At 39.9% G+C, this 19,111-nt stretch overlaps 1 protein-coding gene across 51 annotated transcripts in view; it reads left to right on the top strand.

Annotated features, from left to right (window-relative positions):
• Positions 1-19,111, top strand: part of msi2b (musashi RNA-binding protein 2b) — a 413,474-nt gene that overhangs the window by 335,688 nt on the left and 58,675 nt on the right. For all 51 annotated transcript variants that reach the window (XM_073922868.1, XM_073922871.1, XM_073922856.1 and 48 more), the window contains 1 exon segment: positions 7,594-7,668. In XM_073922868.1, the coding sequence (XP_073778969.1) occupies positions 7,594-7,668 (75 nt within the window).

Raw genomic sequence — 19,111 nt, 5'->3', positions numbered from 1 at the left:
TGCTGAAAGTAACTGAAGCAAATAAATCGTTTGATGCCTGGTGCAGAATGCGAATGGCAGCTAATGGTTGAAGCTGCAGGAGAGGTCGTCCTGCCCGTAATTTGACTTGATAAAGCATCCTCGCCGGGCCCGCATGAAATATGCTATTGATATTCAGCCAGTTCCGCTTCCAGCCCCACCAAATCCCTAACCGACCCTCACCAGAGCAGGGCCCCGCATTATAATGCTAAATGAAGAGGAAAATGTAAGTAATGTTGAGTTATGAACCTCTGATTTCAACAAGCCGACCTCCAAGGAGGTCAAATTTGTCCGTTCGTCAAATATTCGCTGACCTGGCGCCAACATTTAGCGCCCCCTAGAATTTTAGGAGTCTATGATATCATACGACTTCACAGTGCCGACAGCATGATGTCAGCTCAAGTTGACTCCGGTTGAGGTTGATGAAATTACGCCGCAAGTGGGTGTCATGAGCTTATTAGGGTTTAAAGAAGATCAGTGTTGAACAAACAGAAGGGAGGAAGATGGAGACGGGGGGAGCAGAGAGCCGGTTAAAGGGGGTCGCGCTCGCTCCAATGCAACACCGTCTTATCTAAATGAAATTGGAAAGCAGGACAGCGAAACATTCCTTTTGGTAATTTGCATACAAAAATCAACAAGGCTCATTATTTAAGGAACCGCAATTCCTTATGTGCCGAAATCTCATTAGAGTCCCGCTCTGAGCAACGGTGTTTACCACACCTAATCGAGCTATTTATCTTTATTGTGCTGGGCCTCATGTATGTTTGCTAAAATTAATACACATCTCAGCCAGCGCAAAGTGCAGCTTTACCAGATGGATAATTGATTTTACAGTGAATCGAAACTGTTGAGCCATAAAATGGGCACATTAGCATGCATATTAATAACGCAAATAAGAGGGCGAGGCCGTCGCCACTAGGCCAGATTAAGTGACAGTCTTTATTTACAACGTTGCCGGGAGACGGAAGGTGTCTAGAATAGTGACGCTGTGCTTTAATGAGTCTTGTCTCTGGGCTCAGGTATCTCTCTTTCTCCCCCTTGCGTTTAGCATCGTCTGGCTCAGTCGTGTCTCCCACCGAGTAGCTGTGACTGCTACATGCAGGCTTGCCACTTGTTATTGGACGTCAAAGCTATGGCTCTTATGGCATGCTCCTTTGTTGAGCCTGCAGCTCGACATTGAGGCTTAGCTTGGTCATTAAACAGAGTAGAGCCATTTAGGTCTGTTGGTCAGCTCAATAGTTTTATGATTGTTTCTCTCTCTCTCTCTCTCTCTCTCTCTCTCTCTCTCTCTCTCTCTGTGTGTGTGTGTGTGTGTGTGTGTGTGTGTGTGTGTGTGTGTGTGTGTGTGTGTGTGTGTGTGTGTGTGTGTGTGTGTGTGAATAAACATGTTATTTGTCCTTATTTTGTTTACTAGGGACAACTTTTTTGTGTGTAGACTATTCATTTCTGAACAGCAAACCATTATCCCTGCTGTCAGTTCAACTTTGCACTTTAAGACTATTTTCAGACTTGTTTATTTGATGTTAGACCAACAAATAATTTTGCTTCAGTAACGAAATTTCAACTTTGCCATCATAATATATATTCTACCTTACAAGGCTCCAGATTAACACTTAAAATCAGTATGCGAATGGTGAACATTTTTACATATTGAACACACCAATACCTGATTTTGTAGAGCTGGACATGTAGTAATAATAAAACATTTTGTCTCTTAGAAATTAACATTTGAGAATCGCAGGAGCATGAGTTTGGATTCAGATATAATTGATTTTCAAGGGGTCTCAGCAGGGTGTTTTCACACCTCTGGTTTGAAAAAAGTCAGGAAAAAAGTCCAGCTTTGTTTAGGTGGGAGTGTCGAGTGGCGAAAGAGGAAAGAGTTTGCATGAAAAGGGGAGTTTCAGTATGTGCACTACAGCTAGTTTTCACAGAGGCAACACAGACGCAGAGGAAATAGACAGTGATTCGGAGAGCAGCATTTACAGTGGATCTGAGAGCTGTGTGGAAGTGGAGGATTTTCAGTCCATATTATTATATTATACTATATTATTTTAGTGATATTACTGTAAATTTAATAACTGAGTCATTTTGACTAAGGTATGTCTTTAAAAACTGAAAGAGTACTGCTTGTGATACTAACTAACTGAATAAACATAAACAAAGCACATCGATCATAAACTGACCAATAAAATTCATAAAAATCATAAAATTACCAAATCAGGACAGGACAATCAACTCAAAACTGGAACCTTGTCTGATGAGTGACAAATCTGCATTTCACCATTTTCAGATTTGAAAAGCTCTCGGGTAAAATATGTTTCTCAAACAGGGTGTCCGCGGGGTTGTAAAAAGTAGTAAAAGATAGTAAATAAAATTAGCCAAAATTAAGGCCATTAAAAAGTATTAAAAAGTAATAAACGTCATTTGACAAGGTATTAAATTTTCGAGCCCAGATTTTTAGATAAATTTTTAATTTGTGTCAAGTGTACGCCTTTATTCTAAATTTTGCGTGGATTTATTTATATATTGAGAGTAGGACCTGAGCGCTCTCATGTGGAGTTCGCGCGCGCACTGAAACAAACCGGTGGGTACCCGGCTGGCTTGCTGCCAACCATAATGGCAATTTTGCATTTGATTCAGTAATGAAATTAAAACGTGGGGAACGTCTCGGGTTACGTATGTAACCATAGTTCCCCGAGAGGGAACGAGACACTGCGTCTAACCAGAACGCTAGGTAATCCCCTAGCATTCTGGTTAGACGCAGTGTAGAAGTTCCCTAGATGGGGAACTGTAAATCAGCGCATAACGAGACTGAGCATTTAAAATGATGCAAACCGAAACCTAAACTTTAAAAGAGTTATAGAAGTGAGACTTTTCTTTCTTTTGTCCGTTCCTTCTTGAGATGTATATTATTTTTCTATTTAGTTGCTGATGACTGCTTTACAGCTTTCAGCATTGAATTGGATGATTTATTATAATACTTAGTTTGTTTTGTAGCAGAAATATAATTTGTTTAATTAACATGCATATAAAAACAATAGTGCAAAATAAAAATTTTTTACTACAATGCATCATTTTTGTTTGATGCAAACCATAAATTAATTTTTCATAGTCGGACTTTTTATAGCAGATAACTCGCATTCAGGCACATTCAAGGCAGCTTGATATTGAGAAATGTAATTCATTGTTAGTATTATTGTCATCATCTTCATCAATAATATTCTATAATTATTAGACCTTTGTTTTGCACAAATATTAATAGGTCATCACAGAATTAGTTTGATAGTTGTTTCTGGTTTTTGTTAGTCCTAATTTATCTTGTTTTAAAATACAATAAACCCCTTAATATACAGTTTGCAGTGGTGCTCATTAATGTTTGGTGGGTGCTCCTACATTTGTTTCTGGTGCTCCTAAATATTTGAAGTTGGGAGCACCGGTGCTACCAAGTAAAAAAGTTATTTTCGAGCCCTGACACACAGAATTTACACAGAGTTTAGCACGGTTGTCTAACTCTGCCAAGAATTCCGGGTCGAGAACGGTTTGTAATCGTGCCACGCTGATCCAGGCTCAGAAACAACCGTAACTGTACTGAACTGTTCTTAGAAGAGCGACTATTGACATTGATGACATATATGACATTGATTAAAAACTAAGGACAAAGGCCCATTGTGACACCTTGATTAATCCCTCTGCTTTACTTAAATCTATGTTATCTGCAATATGTTATTCCATTTGAAAATATATTACATTTATGCCACTACAGTTGCAGCTCGTGCTGGTAGTAAATTTTTTTAAAAGGTATTAAAAAAGGTTGTAAAAGATAATAAATTCAACTCAAGAAGTTCTGTGTGTACCCTGTCAAAAGTACATTTTTGTCACGTTCTAGCAGACCACTGTAATCCACACATGTGGATCCACACGCGAGCTGTGCTGTCATCGCAGGGAAATTAAAACAAAACCTTCCCTGCGGCACATTTGTAAACACTGACGACCCATGTCTCCAACAATTCTTTTACTACTTGTTTGAATTATGGTTGGCAACACAATGTGGCATCTCTCTGAACACTGTAACAGGTAAAACAGTCTTTGAAGCTATATCATGCATATTAATGAAGTTCACAGTAGAGCACGCTGATTGGTTCGAACCAAGTCTTTCTCATGATTTAATGAACAGATGTGCTGGAATCTCAATGACGTCACTTTTTTTTTTTTTAATCTCCATGCTGGAATTTTCACAATGATCTCATCGTTATGACCGAATAAACAAATTTGCTCTAAACAATGCAAAAACAACTATTTTTTTTTTTACTTTTTTTGTGAAATATGTCTTAATAATGTTTTTTAGCAACATGGGACATAAATACTAATTAACATCTCAAAAAATGTGTTTTGTAGTGTTGTGACCCTTTAACAGAAACAGCACCATTTCTAAAAATTTAACAGCTTCATTCATTTTACATTTGTAGATCATTGTGCATAAGTCTAACAACCCCACTACTATTATAAAAAGGTAGTCTTAAGAAAAAAATTCTTTTTATGCTTTTAACAGTTATACAAAACTAAAATTTAGTTCAAATAAAAATGCATAAAATGCATGTTGTGCTCAAAAGCTGTTTTGTTACGGTTTTGGTGTGTTCGGCGATGTGTCATACACAACAGAATGTCATCTATTATCACTTCATCAAATTGGTAGTGGCTCCTGAGCAACCCCTAACAAAATTTAGTCACAGTGGCAGGGAAAAAAGGTCACAAAATGTGACCATTTACTCACAGTCTGGAGGCCTGCCATACCTTTTTAAGAAAGAGTTCAGAAAACAGAAAAGCTGTGGAGTTGACGAGTCTCTGTTCTGCATGCAGTCAGGAAGCAATGCTGATTTCTCTCTTCTGCGCTTTGTTCCCATAGGTGTTGGCCCTACCAGTATGTTAATCCCCTACTGTCAACAGAACCCCATCCCTCTACATTTAAAGTAATCTCTCTAAATGTCACAGGAAAAGCCCATGTCATGTATATTTAGTCTGGGCGTCTGGCATTTGCTCCTCCTTAAGAGTAGAGTACACAGAGCAGCTGTAGTCTCCAGAGAGACAGAGGAGCCTAGATATTAAGGCTTCACAAACATATGATACAGCACTTGGGAGAAGCTGAGGTAAAGATGGTCACCTTGCCGCAGAAGTATGATTACATGAGTTTTTTATGAAGTTGAAAATAATAGAAATCGATATATCCTGAAAATTTGTAATTCTGTGATCAATAGGCTCTATGCAACCTAGAGTTTTGAAGCCAATGATTAACTTCCGGTAAATGCTTAAAATGACTATTTTCAATTTCACAAGGTTGTTTTTACAACATAGATGTTGTAATGTTATTATAATAAATTCAATTTAATAGACTTAAGCATTCATTTAGTTGTTCAAGCATAAAATGAGATGAGCGTGGTAACCAACAGCGCCCGTCAGTAGCAACAGGCTAGCTCAGAAATTCCATTGAAAATACTGGAGTATAATAAACGGTCATAATTTAAAGACATGGCAGAGGGAAATGGAATTTAATGTAGTGATTCTTGTCCCATCTGAGACCCACTTCATATGGTATATCGAACAGGCAGTGAAGATTGCAGATTTTTTTAAGAAATCAGATCTTAAACGTGACAATTTTGTAATGGAAAGACAGGTAACCGGAAGCCATTGGGCTGCCTGACTCTAAAATAAAAGTCCATGTGCAATTAGCCCATTTGGCCCACTAATTTCACCTTTAATTTTATTTATTTTTTTACTTTTTTGAAAACTGCTACTGACCCCTCTGACTTTATTTGTAGGAGCAGAAAAAGTTCAAACTTTCTTCAATATTTATTCATTTATTTATTTCTATTTTGACAGAGACGGACAGAAAGTCTCACAGCTATAGACTGACATGAGATTAATACATGATGACCAATTTTCTTTCCTGATCTATTTCAAGGAAGACTGTGTTCTGCAACACTTCTGTCCACTTCAGGCAGTAGTATATTTAATACTTTTATCCCTTCCATCCTCCTCTCCCCGAATCCCTCAGAATTGAACTTTCCTCAAGAATGGTCTTTGATTTTAAAACCGACTCTGTGGTTTACATAGCATTTACTGCAAACGGCACAAAAAGCCTCCTTTCAGAAGCAGTCAATAACGACAGAAAACTTCATAAAAGCGAGTTATTTCTTTTAAGCCTCTACTATAGCGCTGACCCTCACCAAAGAAACTTTGACAGGATCAATATCTTCACATAGACTACTTCCCACCAGTCTGCCTCTGCAATGTCAAACTGAATTGATCCGAGTTATGTCTAGCCTAACTTGTGGTGGAGTATATTTATTCTCTCCAACACCAACTCACATTTGTGGCCGAGAGCCAAGGATAAGCCACCAGCGATCATTTGGTGCAAGCTCTCGCTGTGCGCAGCCAATAACTATTAGTGAAATCCTTCAGGTGTGTTTGGGAGGAAAGAGACGTGGTGAATAGCACACGTTCTGTAGGATTCTGAAAAGAATGATGTTAGAATAGAGTCTATATATATATATTGTTTTCACACCCGCTTTCTCAGGCGTTCATAACAACAATATGGCTGATATGTTCGCTTGCATTGGAAAACGTTTTTTCTTTCTGTTTGAAAGCCGGCCAGATAATTAGTGTCTAGGCTCGCTCTGTAATAAGCCATTGTGACAGAATAAGAACAATGGGTCTTTGGGCTCCAAAGAGGGACACACGGTGGCCCGCCGCTCAGTGTTGGCAGTGAGACAACTCAGGCATGTGTGTTGGGTCGCATCCCACTTTTTCTTAGCAGCACGAGCAGGACGCGTTCCAGTGTTGTAAACGCTGCTGATGGTGTGTTTTTGCAAGCAAGATGTATTTCAGATAAGAAAATAGTCAAGGGGAAGCCAGCTCGCTCGCCCAAGCGTCATCATTAAAAAGTTCTGCCTCAGCAAAGACGGCAAGAGGCGGAAAAAAACAGATTGCGGCCTTAGCGCGCTTTTGCAGCGTTTCGCTCCACTTTCGAATGACTTCTGCAATCGCTCAATCATATTGGTACCATCCTGATGGTATTAGCGTGCAGGAGGCCGAGGCTGCGCGATGCGGAGGGACTTTAATCCGTGATGTCCTGCCACAACTATCAGCCTGCCATTGTCTCGCGCTGTCGTGTCCTTCATGATCGATTAGACCGGGCTATAAAAGAAGGGTTATCGATCAATGACAGTGGAGAGGTGAGAAAAAAAAGAGAAGGGAGGGAGAGAGATGACAGCCGCAGACATGTCCGTTCCCTCAGCAAGGGGAAAAAGAGGGATGAGCCCAAGGGAATGAAGCGAGATTGTGTCTTGTGATGTTTATGCTGTTCATCACGGCAAACTGAAGTTCGCTAGCCAGCTAATCTGTTACATTGCGCCCTCACAGGGAGAGCTGTGGTTATGTGGCAAAAAGAGAAGATGCTTCCCCTTATATCCTGTGTGTATGTGTAATTTTAAATGGCATGCTGATTCATTGCTGTGATAGGGACGCTCTGGGCGGTCTGAACGGTTTATCACATCCCTGGATTTTCTTCTCTCCCCTCAGGTTATCCAAACATTGTAGCAACGTATGGCCGCGGATACACTGGTTTTGCCCCGAGCTACAGCTACCAATTCCCTGGTAAGTTCCATCTTGTTAAGCTCTGTATGGTGCTTCTCTCTCCTGCTGCTGTCTGGTAATGGCCTCCCTGCTGACCGGCAAACTCACAAACACCAACATGCACCCGTCGCTACACCCCATGCTGAAAAACTTTATAGTGCCACTTTATACTTAAATACACATTCACATACTCAAACGGTATACATCTCAGCATACAAAGACACACATATTGCTGAAGTCGACCCCCCACTGACACTCCACTTCCGCATGTTTGTAGCTTTACAGATAACACGGCCATACGAGATGCTTCTAAAACCCGTGTGAGCTACAAACGAGCCCATGGGCATCTTATTTTCCATCCTTTCACAGATATAATTCTATACTATACAATACAATTCATCAAATCATCAAAATCTTGACTCAGCAGGGTTTTAGGCCATACTGACAAAGACCGTTTTTTTTTTTTTTTTTCTGGGATAAATGTGATGCAGCTCTATTATTTCATGGCTCGGCCTTTCATAACATGATGGTCTGAAACTGAATGTGAATTGTTTATCTTATTCTGCTCATTGGTATAGATCACTGGTCACCAAACTTGTTCCTGGAGGGCTGGTGTCCTGCAGATTTTAACTCCAACCCTAATCAAACACACTTGAACAAGCTAATCAAGGTCTTACTAGCTATACTTGAAACATCCAGGCAGTTGTGTTGAGGCTAGTTGGAGCTAAACCCTGCAGGGACACAGGCCCTCCAGGACCAGGATTGGTGACCCCTTGTTTAGATGATACTGCTAAATTTATTAATTAGACACATATATCATACACCCAGCACAATAGGCGCAAGATATCTTTGGCACAATTTGTTGTTATTTTCAGAGCAGCGCAACCCTAATTTTCACTTTTTGCACCACTTTGTTGTACTTTGTAAATTATGGGCATGCTGGTCTAAAAAGGAGGTGTGTTAAGGCGCATTATTGGCGTATTGCTATTAGAGTTGGGTTGATAGACAATGCCATCGTCCGTCGCCGATGGCCGATAAACATCACAATGTTGAGCCGGCATCGCAATCCCCTGCCCCACCTCCATCGAAGCAGTAACCTGCTTGCGAAAAGTACACAAGACCCCATTTACACTTAGACGTCTTAGGTTTAAAATGCCATTTTAGAACGAAAAAGATCCACATCCACACTGGCCACACAAACCAAGTTTGTTGACGCCATTATAACGACACAGATCAGATCACAGCCAGTGATCTCGTGGAAAAGGTGATTGACAGGTGGTAATTTGTGTGTAACTTATCTTTATTTATTTATGATTTTGTTATGGGTAAAACAAAGACCAATAGGGTCAAGTAGTTAAAACTGTAGGCTACAAATAATGGATTCATTATGAATTAATTAATTGTTCATAAATAATTAATTCACCACTGCCTACAACGACGATGTCATCATGATGTTTCTCATTAGACATCGAATGATGTCAAATTGGTCAAATCCCAATCCTAGATGCTATTTCGAGGAACTGAAATAGACAGCGTCATTAACCAACTTAAAACTGGACTGAAGTCTAGCACAGAGCATGTTTGTAAAGTGCCTGTGCAGGACCAAGTGCTTAAACATTGCTTAATACACACAGGATGTACAGCAATACACAAATATCTTTACATATGAAAATTATTATTTTCTACATAAATATAAAAACCACTACCTCCATGCCTCTTTTTTTTTTTTTTACTTTTTTCAGTTTATTCATGATAATTTTCATTTGTATAATGTTGTAGTTATTATTTATAATATGTATATTTCTAATTGCTTTAATTAAAACAAGTATAGATTTGTTCATCTGTCAGGATTTGGAGACATATGCGTCACCATATGGTGCATAAGAATAAGACGTGTTTTTGGATATAACTCAGGTTTTTGACCACACTTCATTATTATTGTTTATTTATTTGTTTGGAAATTAGAACTGAATTTAGAAATAGTTTTGAAACAAATCTTTGCGCTTGACAAACAAAATAAATATGTAGACTAATTGATGTCTTCAGTGGAGTGCGAGCAGCACTGCTTTCTTATTCTTGAAAGTAAAGAACTAAAACTATTGACTAAAATTAGAGGGCTCATTCTTTAATATCGCACTGCAGATGGTCTGTTTAACCGTTTTCTCGCTAGTTAAGAATTTAGTTTTTCCACTTACAAAGTCTGCCATGTAAATAGCAAATGCATCAAGGCACAATGCAACTTACTCTTAAAGGGAATGGGGTATGAGACTCTGATTGGTTTATTGCATGTTATGCTCAAAGCCACCATAACTCATTAAGAGATTAAGCACAACCCTGTTAGACCATGCGCCTGGCGGAGAGCGCATTTTTCTGTCCTTAAAAAAACCATAAGTGGATTTAGACATGCCCTTAATGCTTTTGCAACATGTGCTTTAGACTTTGCGCCTAGATCGTTAAAATAGAGGCCGTTGTAGATAAACTGCTAATGCAAAGTCAGTCTACTTTGATTGCACCTTTTTTGTATTTGTATCTCTGTAAAAAAGACAAAGGCAGTCTGGTTAACTGAGGTCTCTCAGGCTGATTAAGCCATTTACAAAGCTAGTATAAAAAAGTCCATGTAGATGTGTCTACTGTGCAATGAAGTGAATTAATTCAATTATGCATGGAATAATTACAGAATTATAGGAACTTCAAATGAGTATGTTCTTCATAAACCTGAGACAATGGCTCTTGACAAATTTCAAAGCGGCGTTGTGTTCACGCAGTTGTACATACAGTATGCAGCTGTATATGTAGCGTTCCTCATCTCCGTGCAATCAGAGTATCTTCAAGAGGGGTTGCAACCTTATTTATGTGCATAAATTTTTCATGTTTGTCAGTTGCTCAGAGGCCCTCATTGCAGATGAAATTCTTCTTTTGACACGGATGTTAAGCGTAAAGGTGGCTGTTTGTTGCATGGAGAACACTTCCCCTTTGATGCCGGCAGACAAATAAACCTCAAACAATTCATACAGGCGTCCCAAACTAACCGTCGAGCGCATACTGAATATTCCTGTGGCGACTTGGATAAATAAACGAAGCATTGGGGTTGGGGGGGGTTGCGAGAGTAATGGATAATGAGGAAGTGTAAATTGGCAGGCGCTTGAGGAAGAGCTGCTGTGACTAAGCCCGGTTAGGGGGATTAAAACATTGTAGGCTCACTCTCTACGGCAAGAAGTCTTAGCCTGGTGCCATGTTAGAAACCGTCCTGAGCCTAGCAATGCAACCAATGAAGTCACCTATATGTGTAGGCCTGTATCTAAACGCTAAACTCCCACCTGGCGCTATAAATAACTGGATGGATAAACACATGCAGGTCCGCCCATGCCAAAAGCCTCATAATGCTAGCTGAAAAGCAATCGAGTGTATCGAAGGCATATTTTTAGTTATATTGACCCTGAATATAGAGCTGAAGGTCTTCCTGGCATATGACTCACTGGAAAATAGGCTACAAACCGCTCAACTTAAACTGCAGTTCTCGTACAAAAAAGGGGGCCTTTTTTCTCTGCTCATTTAATCCCTAGGCTTTTCTTGTAAAATGATCTGCCCAGTGCCACTCCAAAGGGGTCCCCTTGCGCTTCCATTTTAGATGTTGTCAATGACCTTGGTGTTGAACATATAGGGTGAAAAGGCTTTTTTCCAGGCTGCTTGTAGCACCTGGGATTTACTATAAGCTAGGCTGCAGCTAAGGTTAAAAAATTGACTGTTGAAAAGAGAGAAGGTAATTTTTTTCAAGGCACTTCTTGTAATCTGCACAGGTGACTGGATTTGTAACAGGTCACGGGGGACGGCGCATGCATTTTCTTAGAGTCTATGCATGTATGCAAGCTAACATGTTTCTGTTTTGATTTCTAATGAAAACAAGAAATATGAAGGGCTAATCAATAGCACTCTTGTTAAAATTAAAACTGTAATGCTACAGTATGTTCGTATGATCGATGTACAAGGGTATGTACCTTTCTTGTCTCGCTTCGGGAACAACTTTGATCATGGATGGATTTAGTGTTTTCTTTGCCCTAGAGACATACAGGCATAAACAACCAGTGGCGCTATAGCAGAGTTCCTGAGCAAGTGTTGCTGCCATTGTCATTTTCATACTAACATGTCCTCTGGTAGATAAGATAAGAAACCGCTGACAGGATCAGGCCACCTTCACAGTTATCTCCCCCTTCGCCAGGACACACACACACACACAGACATTGTTCTTCTCATTTTTATGAGACCAAGAAGGGTGTTTCTGAGGCAATAAATCCATGAGAAGCACATCGAAAGCTCTGAGTCTTTCCAGCAAGCCAGTGGATCTATGTGGCTTTCCCCAAGCTGTGAGGGAAGATCTTGTCATTTTGGCTCGAGTCCTTAGGTTAAGGTGGTAAGGGAATATAAATATATATAAAATCTACTCTAAATTAACAATGATCTATATATATCTGAAAAGTTATATTCTTTGGTTTTTAATTATTTAATTTCATTCAAAACTCTAGGGTTTGACAAAGGGTGTGACAGGCATTAAAACCTCTTGCTTCCTGAGCACTGGCAGTGCCAAATTGATGCAAATGCTAAAGGCAAGGCAAGTGTACTTTACATACACAGTGGCAATTCATAAATAGGAATAAATAGAATAGAGACAAGTAAAAAACAAATAATAAAAGTGATTAAAAACAGATTAAAATGTGTTAAAACAGGTTAAAAAGAATGAAAAAGAAGAGAAAGACGATCTGTCAAATGTAGCAAAGTGCTCATTTAATAAAGGCTTTATGTTTTAAGTCTTGATTTGAATGTACCTAATGTTGGAGCACATCTGATCATTTCTGGAAGCTGATTCCAGCAGCGGGGGTGTAGTAGCTGAAGGCAAATTCACCCTGCTTTGACTGAACTCTTGGAATTTCTAGTTTATATAATCCTAAAGATCTGAGTGATCTGTTAGACTTGTAATCAGGGTTATATTTGTAATGTATTTGGTCCTAGGCCATTAAATGGTTTATAGACAAGTATTAATACTTTAAAATGTATTCTCAAAGTAACTTTAAGCCAGTGTAAAGACCTGAAGATAGGTGTGATGTGCTCTGATTTTCTGGATCTGGTCAGAATCCTGGCAGCAGCGTTCTGGGTGAGTCTTTTTGAGAAGGCCAGCAAGGAGTCTATTACTGTAATCCAACCTGCTGCTGATAAAACCATGAACAAGTTTCTCTAAATCCTCACTAGAAACAAAGCATCAATTTTTTTCATCTAATTTTGCAATGTTTTTGAGATTATAGTATGCTGATTTACTTGCTGCTTTGACATGACTACTGAAACTCATCTGACTCCAGAATCACACCAAGATTCTTGACCTAAAGGCAGGGTCCCAACAACTGTGCCTTTGTCTTTGGGTGATACTTCCAAGCTGGTCAGGACAGGTGAAACCTCAGGACTGAAACTAGTCATGCTGTTTTTTATCTGTCCACCTTCAAACTCTGCCCCCTCCTAAAACACATAATAGACAGGACATCTTTGATAAAGAAATTCTGCTTGTTCGAGTCTCTGGGACTGGATTCTCACCATTCATTTTTTACAACAGTGGTGTTGATCTAGAGAAATGCAAGGAAAGGTGGTCTTAGCTTCATTATATATGTAGAATTTTCTAGTGGGACTGTTGTTGTTTAGCATTTTCTTTCATTTCTATTTGATCTTGCCAACTACTTACGGTTTTCAAAGCGGCAAATCATCTCTGCTCATCTCCATTCTGCCACCATTTCTGTGGTTTGACATGGCTGCAACTGATGAGAGCTGAAAGATGTACCGACGTCAAGGTCACCACCCCTCTCGGCCCAGTCGGAATGAACAACGTGTTAGAACACCATCCTTTATCTCTCATTCCTCCATTTATCTCTCTGTTCTCCTCAGGAGGAAGAAGAGGGAGGGCTGGAATTGATGCTTCACTTTTGATTAGGGCCCAATCAGTTATGCAAACACACAGGCTGTCAGGAACGGGGCCCTCTCTCCATTCTCTGCTGTGCAACCCTCCGCCGGCCTCGTCATACAGATAACACGACCATGCTCGCAGGATATTGGAGTGCAAACAAACAAATAAAGATGCCGCTTTGGCTGACCAGAGATGCTCTTTGTATGGGAGGCGAGAGAGGTGGAGAAAGAGGAAATTGGGAGATGACTGAAAGAAGAAGCCCAGTGGCATTTGCCTAGGGAAGGTATGATATAAACTTTGCCCTACTGAGACTGGCAGCGCTAACAGACTTTAGGAGAGTGGCACTTCTTTTTTTTTTCTTCTTCTCTTTGACCCATTGTGAGGAAAGAATCATAAAAGCAGGAGAACGAGAGAGAGAAAGAGCGAACATTTGAATAGGCAACAGTGAAGTCTCCTGCAGCTGCGCTACCCCATTCAGCTCTTCACCCAAATTAGCTCTAATTGAAAAGGCTGCTTATTAACTCAGTAGGCATGAGGCAAACACATTCACCACGTTACATGCTCAAAACGGGGACCGCTGAGCTGGACACGCACTCGCCACACACACAGCTCTTAAAACCGTATCCTGCCGCTTCATTTAGGGGTAATTCTTGACTGACGTGGGCTGCAGTGGGCAGATGTTGTGTGTGTGTTTACAGCGTAAACGGCGTGCAGAGGTCATTTTGGAGGTCGTTTCATAGCGATAGATTAGACAGCCTGTCTCATGCGCCCTGCCTGCAGTAATCACACTGATGACTCATCTGCTGTTCCCCTCAGTAAGGCTGAATCCCTGTCATATCCCATTCTGCACTGCAGAGGCGGTTTAACCAGTACGGGTTTAATTATCAGCTTGTATCAGATCCACAACTCAGACATGGAACTCTGAATGAAGCTCCTTCTTTTGCCTTTAGGGAAGCACAGCAAGATGTCTCATGACACAGTGCAAACTCAGCCAATCAGAGCGAAGTTGATGTTTAGTATACAGTTGCTGTAGTTGGTGAAACTGATAAGAGCATGTTCATGCCAGTCAAATATTTCTACCTGGATCTTGCAAACTGTATACTTTGAACAAATTAAGATGCCTCTGTCTCATGATAGAATGAGAGAATACTTCAAAACCATGTTGTCAGTGTTGATGCCGTTTCTAGTCTGGAAAAGTGTGTCATAAACACACTCAGGATTTAGTATAGTATTGAATATGTTGATTTATTCGGTCTTGGCCGAATAGATCTGCTATGCTGCTTTGATTATTCTTGCAGAGCAAGTACCAAGACCTGCTACTACCAGTATATACATAGACATGCCGTCTGAGAATATAACACACTGCTGCTGCAAGCAAAATATATGTGTAACCCCCATAGCAGATCTAAACACGGGTGGAGCTGGGGTAGAGGAGGGTCTTTGAAAAGCGCCGCAGCTTGACTGCATAAAAAATTATACCGAGAATTTAAACTGATGAGGAGCAAGCTGATTGGCTGCTGAAGTGACAGCAATCAATCTCCTGCACCATATAGTTAATGATGCAGGAGCAGATTAGGTGACCTATCATATGCCTGACCACGCATAGAGTTTCATGGCAGAAATTTCACTAATACATTGTTAAACATATTTTAACAATTAGTCATGACAGCATATGTTTTTAGTTCATTGTAACTTATTAATCTAAGTGAATCATGTTCTTAATTTGTAAGTTATGCAAGCTGTTTAAAGTCAGTTTAACATAATATAAGTACAATGGACTCAAAGGGTTAATTTGATTCAGCTTAATAATTTAAAGCAACCAGGATTTTTTGTTACAGTGTAGATACTTTCTGTTAGGGCCTTTTCTTGCAGTCTGTGGCCAGATACACACAGTGCTTAGCATAAACTAGTAGACCCCCTTTTGAAAAGGATATCTCAGTGAAAGTAAACTATATTTTTTGAGGCATTATGTTCATTAAAATAGGATTTTGGTCACCGAAGGTCAATTTTGGAATAGAAGGGTTAATATTCAGTATAGACCCTGCATTTGAGCCCAAGCCCATTGGGGCCTGACTTTTTTATGCCCTTAGGGCTGGGTTTTGGACCCATTTTCACGTCATAGCAAGCGCGCATATCGGGCTTCGAGCCTGCTTTAGAAAAAAAATGCACAAAAAAAAACGTTTAATGAGATCTTATGTGTGCGGTCAGCCACACACAATGGAGAACATAAAGAGAAAAATTGCCAATGACAAACTTAAAACTGTGAAAAACGCTTGAGGAAAGGCAATCTTCTGGTCAACTTTACATTTAGAGACGATTTTAAATGATGAGCAACTGGTTATGCACAATGCACACTTAAATTGTGTAAACTCACTGTGGACCACTTACCATTTGGATATCGAAGTCACTTGAAAAACTAAAACTTACATTTAAAAAACATTTCTCTACATTTTTCTTATAATAAAAAACTGAACGAAAAAACATCAATTTTTCTATTAAATAAAAATCTGGTCTATTTTAATGGCTGTAATAGTATAAGCTGTTTGGCAGAAAAAAGACAGGCTTCGGGTCACACTCTGGCCAAAAGGGCAGGGCTACAGCCTTTGTATCTCAGGCCAGGACCAGGCTAGGGCTTAAATTTAAGGCATGTGCAGGGCTCTAGTTTAATATTCAAAAATGTTATGCTTCTCTTTATTTTTCATCTTTATTACAATTTTGTGTCATTTTTTCCATCTGCACATTAATTTTGGTGTACTAATTTTTGGACTGTAATCTTAAGTTTTTATTTTAAACTGGTTATAGTTTTGGCTTTGGTACTGACAAATCTATTGTATATGCACAAATATATTACTGTTAAGAATCCTATAGAAAAATTCATTTAAAAGCTACATCTGTGATATACTTCAGCACTGCTTTATTAACGCTTTACTTGCATTAGCCTTGTTATGCTCTTTGCAGCAAAGCATTTAAAATGTATTATTATATTACTCAACCATTAGCTTAGCATCAGCCATCTGCCATTTCTAACTGTCGTGCTAACCACAGATCTGCCTGCTTATTCATAGGCGTCAATGAGAAGTCAAGTACCCTCAGATGAGCTTCTTAAAGAATCTAGTCTGAAGAGTGGGTGACTTTGCCTGCCCCCACCTCCCCCTGCCCAGATTAATCCCTGTGCCCTTCTACCAGAGATATAGTATTTGTCTGGCCAGTAATTGCCCTCATCAAGGAGGCGGCAGACTGCAAAGTAGGGCGTCAGGCAGCCAGTAGAGGAGACCTGTCCCTGGGCCGCAGTCTCATTATATGTGCTCATGCTGATGGCAGTGATTGGACCTGAATCCAGGGGGCCGGGAAGCCGCGGGGGTAGACAGGCTGGTTTGCTCTAACCATATGAGGTCTCACTGATGTCTCGGCAGGTTCTGACATTAGCAGGCAGACCAGATCTGGATCTTTCAAATCCCCAATGTCATGATCTTCAGCAGAGTGACAAAGTTCACCTCTCGCTCCACGATCACCCTCTTGATCTTCCATTCTTGTCTTGAGTTGAACTTTAGATCCTGAATTAAGATCCTGTTTGCCAAGCCCGTGGCATTACACATTTCTGTATTTAACCAATGGGGTTGTTTCCTCACTGGCCATACATCAATACGACATTCAGATGCAGTGACTAAGCCCTGTGCGTTCCCTGTTGTATTCCTAGGCAGTAACTTGAGTTTTCTTAGTTAAAGCCTTACCGGCAATATTTATGCAGTGGTGTCAGGTTGTTCTTTTACTCTATTTGTTCTGTGCACCAGAACTGATATGTATTTTCTTTGCTGCTCATTACTGCTTTGAAAAATGTCTCTGTTTTGAGTGGTTGTAGGTTTTATTGCCTCATATAAAGTGGCGTCTTCTCTGAACTGCCTCCCCTGGCACTGCTTCGTCCCCTGGGAACAGTTACATACTTCTTCCTCCAACCCCTCCACCCCCCATTTTACCGCTCAGAGCACTGTGCTGTTTGTAGATTAAGCATGAAAAGTAAACCAGGAAAGAAACAGTGGTTTAATAACCTGGAAGGTCGATTTATGCTCACAGGCCACTTTATTAGGTACATGTTACTTGCACCTTGAAGCTGACGTAATTCTTCTATGGCCTAATTCCAATTCTACCCTTTAGCCCTTCCCCTTACCCCTACCCCTTGTTTTGCGCGTTCACATGAAGTGGTAGGGGTGTCCCAATTCTCTTTAGCTTGAAGGTGTAGGGCTTAGAGGAAGGGCTAAGTAGCCCTTGAAACAGATTTTTTATGTCCACACTTGAATCCAAGGGGTAAGAAAAATTACACCGCAAAATGGGTGCAGCCAAAAGTCAGGAGATACTTAAATTAGCATTTTTTTGTCATTATTATAAATTTTTACAACAAACAAGCACATGTTTAATTCATTAATTTGAGCTTATTGTCACATTATATCTTTGCCTTCTGTGTTTTTCTGAAAATAAATACCAACTGGAATAACTACAGCAGTCGCTGTCTCGTATGAAGAGATTGCTATGACATATGATGACGTGTGCAGGTGTTGTAGTGGTGTCCCATTTCTTAGAGGTAATATTTGAAGCCCTTCCTCTTCACACTCTGTTTCAATGGCCAATGGGAAGAGGTAGGAGTTAGACCTTAATCTATTAATACTGGTCCAGTTACCGCAGATTTATCAGTTGAACATCAATGATGCTAATCTCTCTAATGCCGTTTGAGAATAGGGAACTCATTGTCAAGTTTAAGAAACCAGTTAGAGATGATTTGAGCAAAGTGCATAATTGAACTGGGGTTACCATCAAAAAATGGACATACTGTTGAATTTAAGGGATGGACATGGTCAACAACAATACTCAAATGGCATTAAATCAGTGCTCAATTGGTAGGCCCAAAGTATACAAATAAATCCCAATACCATTACACCAGTAGCTTGATCTGATGATGGAGAATTATGCTGTTTATGCCAATTTTCGACCCTACTATCTGACAATGTTTTGTTGTCCAAAGATTTCACTTCTTAACTGGTAATTGGGGCACCAGTGTGATCTGCTGCTGAAGGATACCTGCCTTAAGGTTCTGCATTCTGTGATGCTTTTCTGCAGACCTTGCCTGTAACAAGAGGCTATATAAGTTGTGGTTGCTTTTCAACCAGTCTGGCTATTTTCTTGTGCTATCAACACAGCGTTTTCACCGCTCACTAGATATTTTCAGTTTTATGACCATTTTATACTCATTTTCTACCATTCATACTCAAACACTCTGTCTGGCACCAGCAACCATGACATGTTTCATTTCTACAAAATCACTTCTTTTTTTCTTTTTTTTTTTTTTACCAATTTGATGTTTTGTGATTGTGTGCATGCGTTAACAAGCTGTTGAGTGATTGTACCTAATAAAGTGGTTGGCAAGTTTACACTTTTGTTATATATCTATGCTAAATTCACACAATTTGACACATTTTGTGATGGGTGGTACCCAGCCATGTGGATGTTTTGTGATGCTATTCAGGAAGCCCT

This window comes from Danio rerio, chromosome 15, assembly GCF_049306965.1.
Source record: "Danio rerio strain Tuebingen ecotype United States chromosome 15, GRCz12tu, whole genome shotgun sequence".
NCBI classification, from domain to species: Eukaryota; Metazoa; Chordata; class Actinopteri; order Cypriniformes; family Danionidae; genus Danio; species Danio rerio.
Note: the sequence above shows the minus strand (reverse complement) of the source record. Positions and strands in the feature narration are given on the sequence as shown.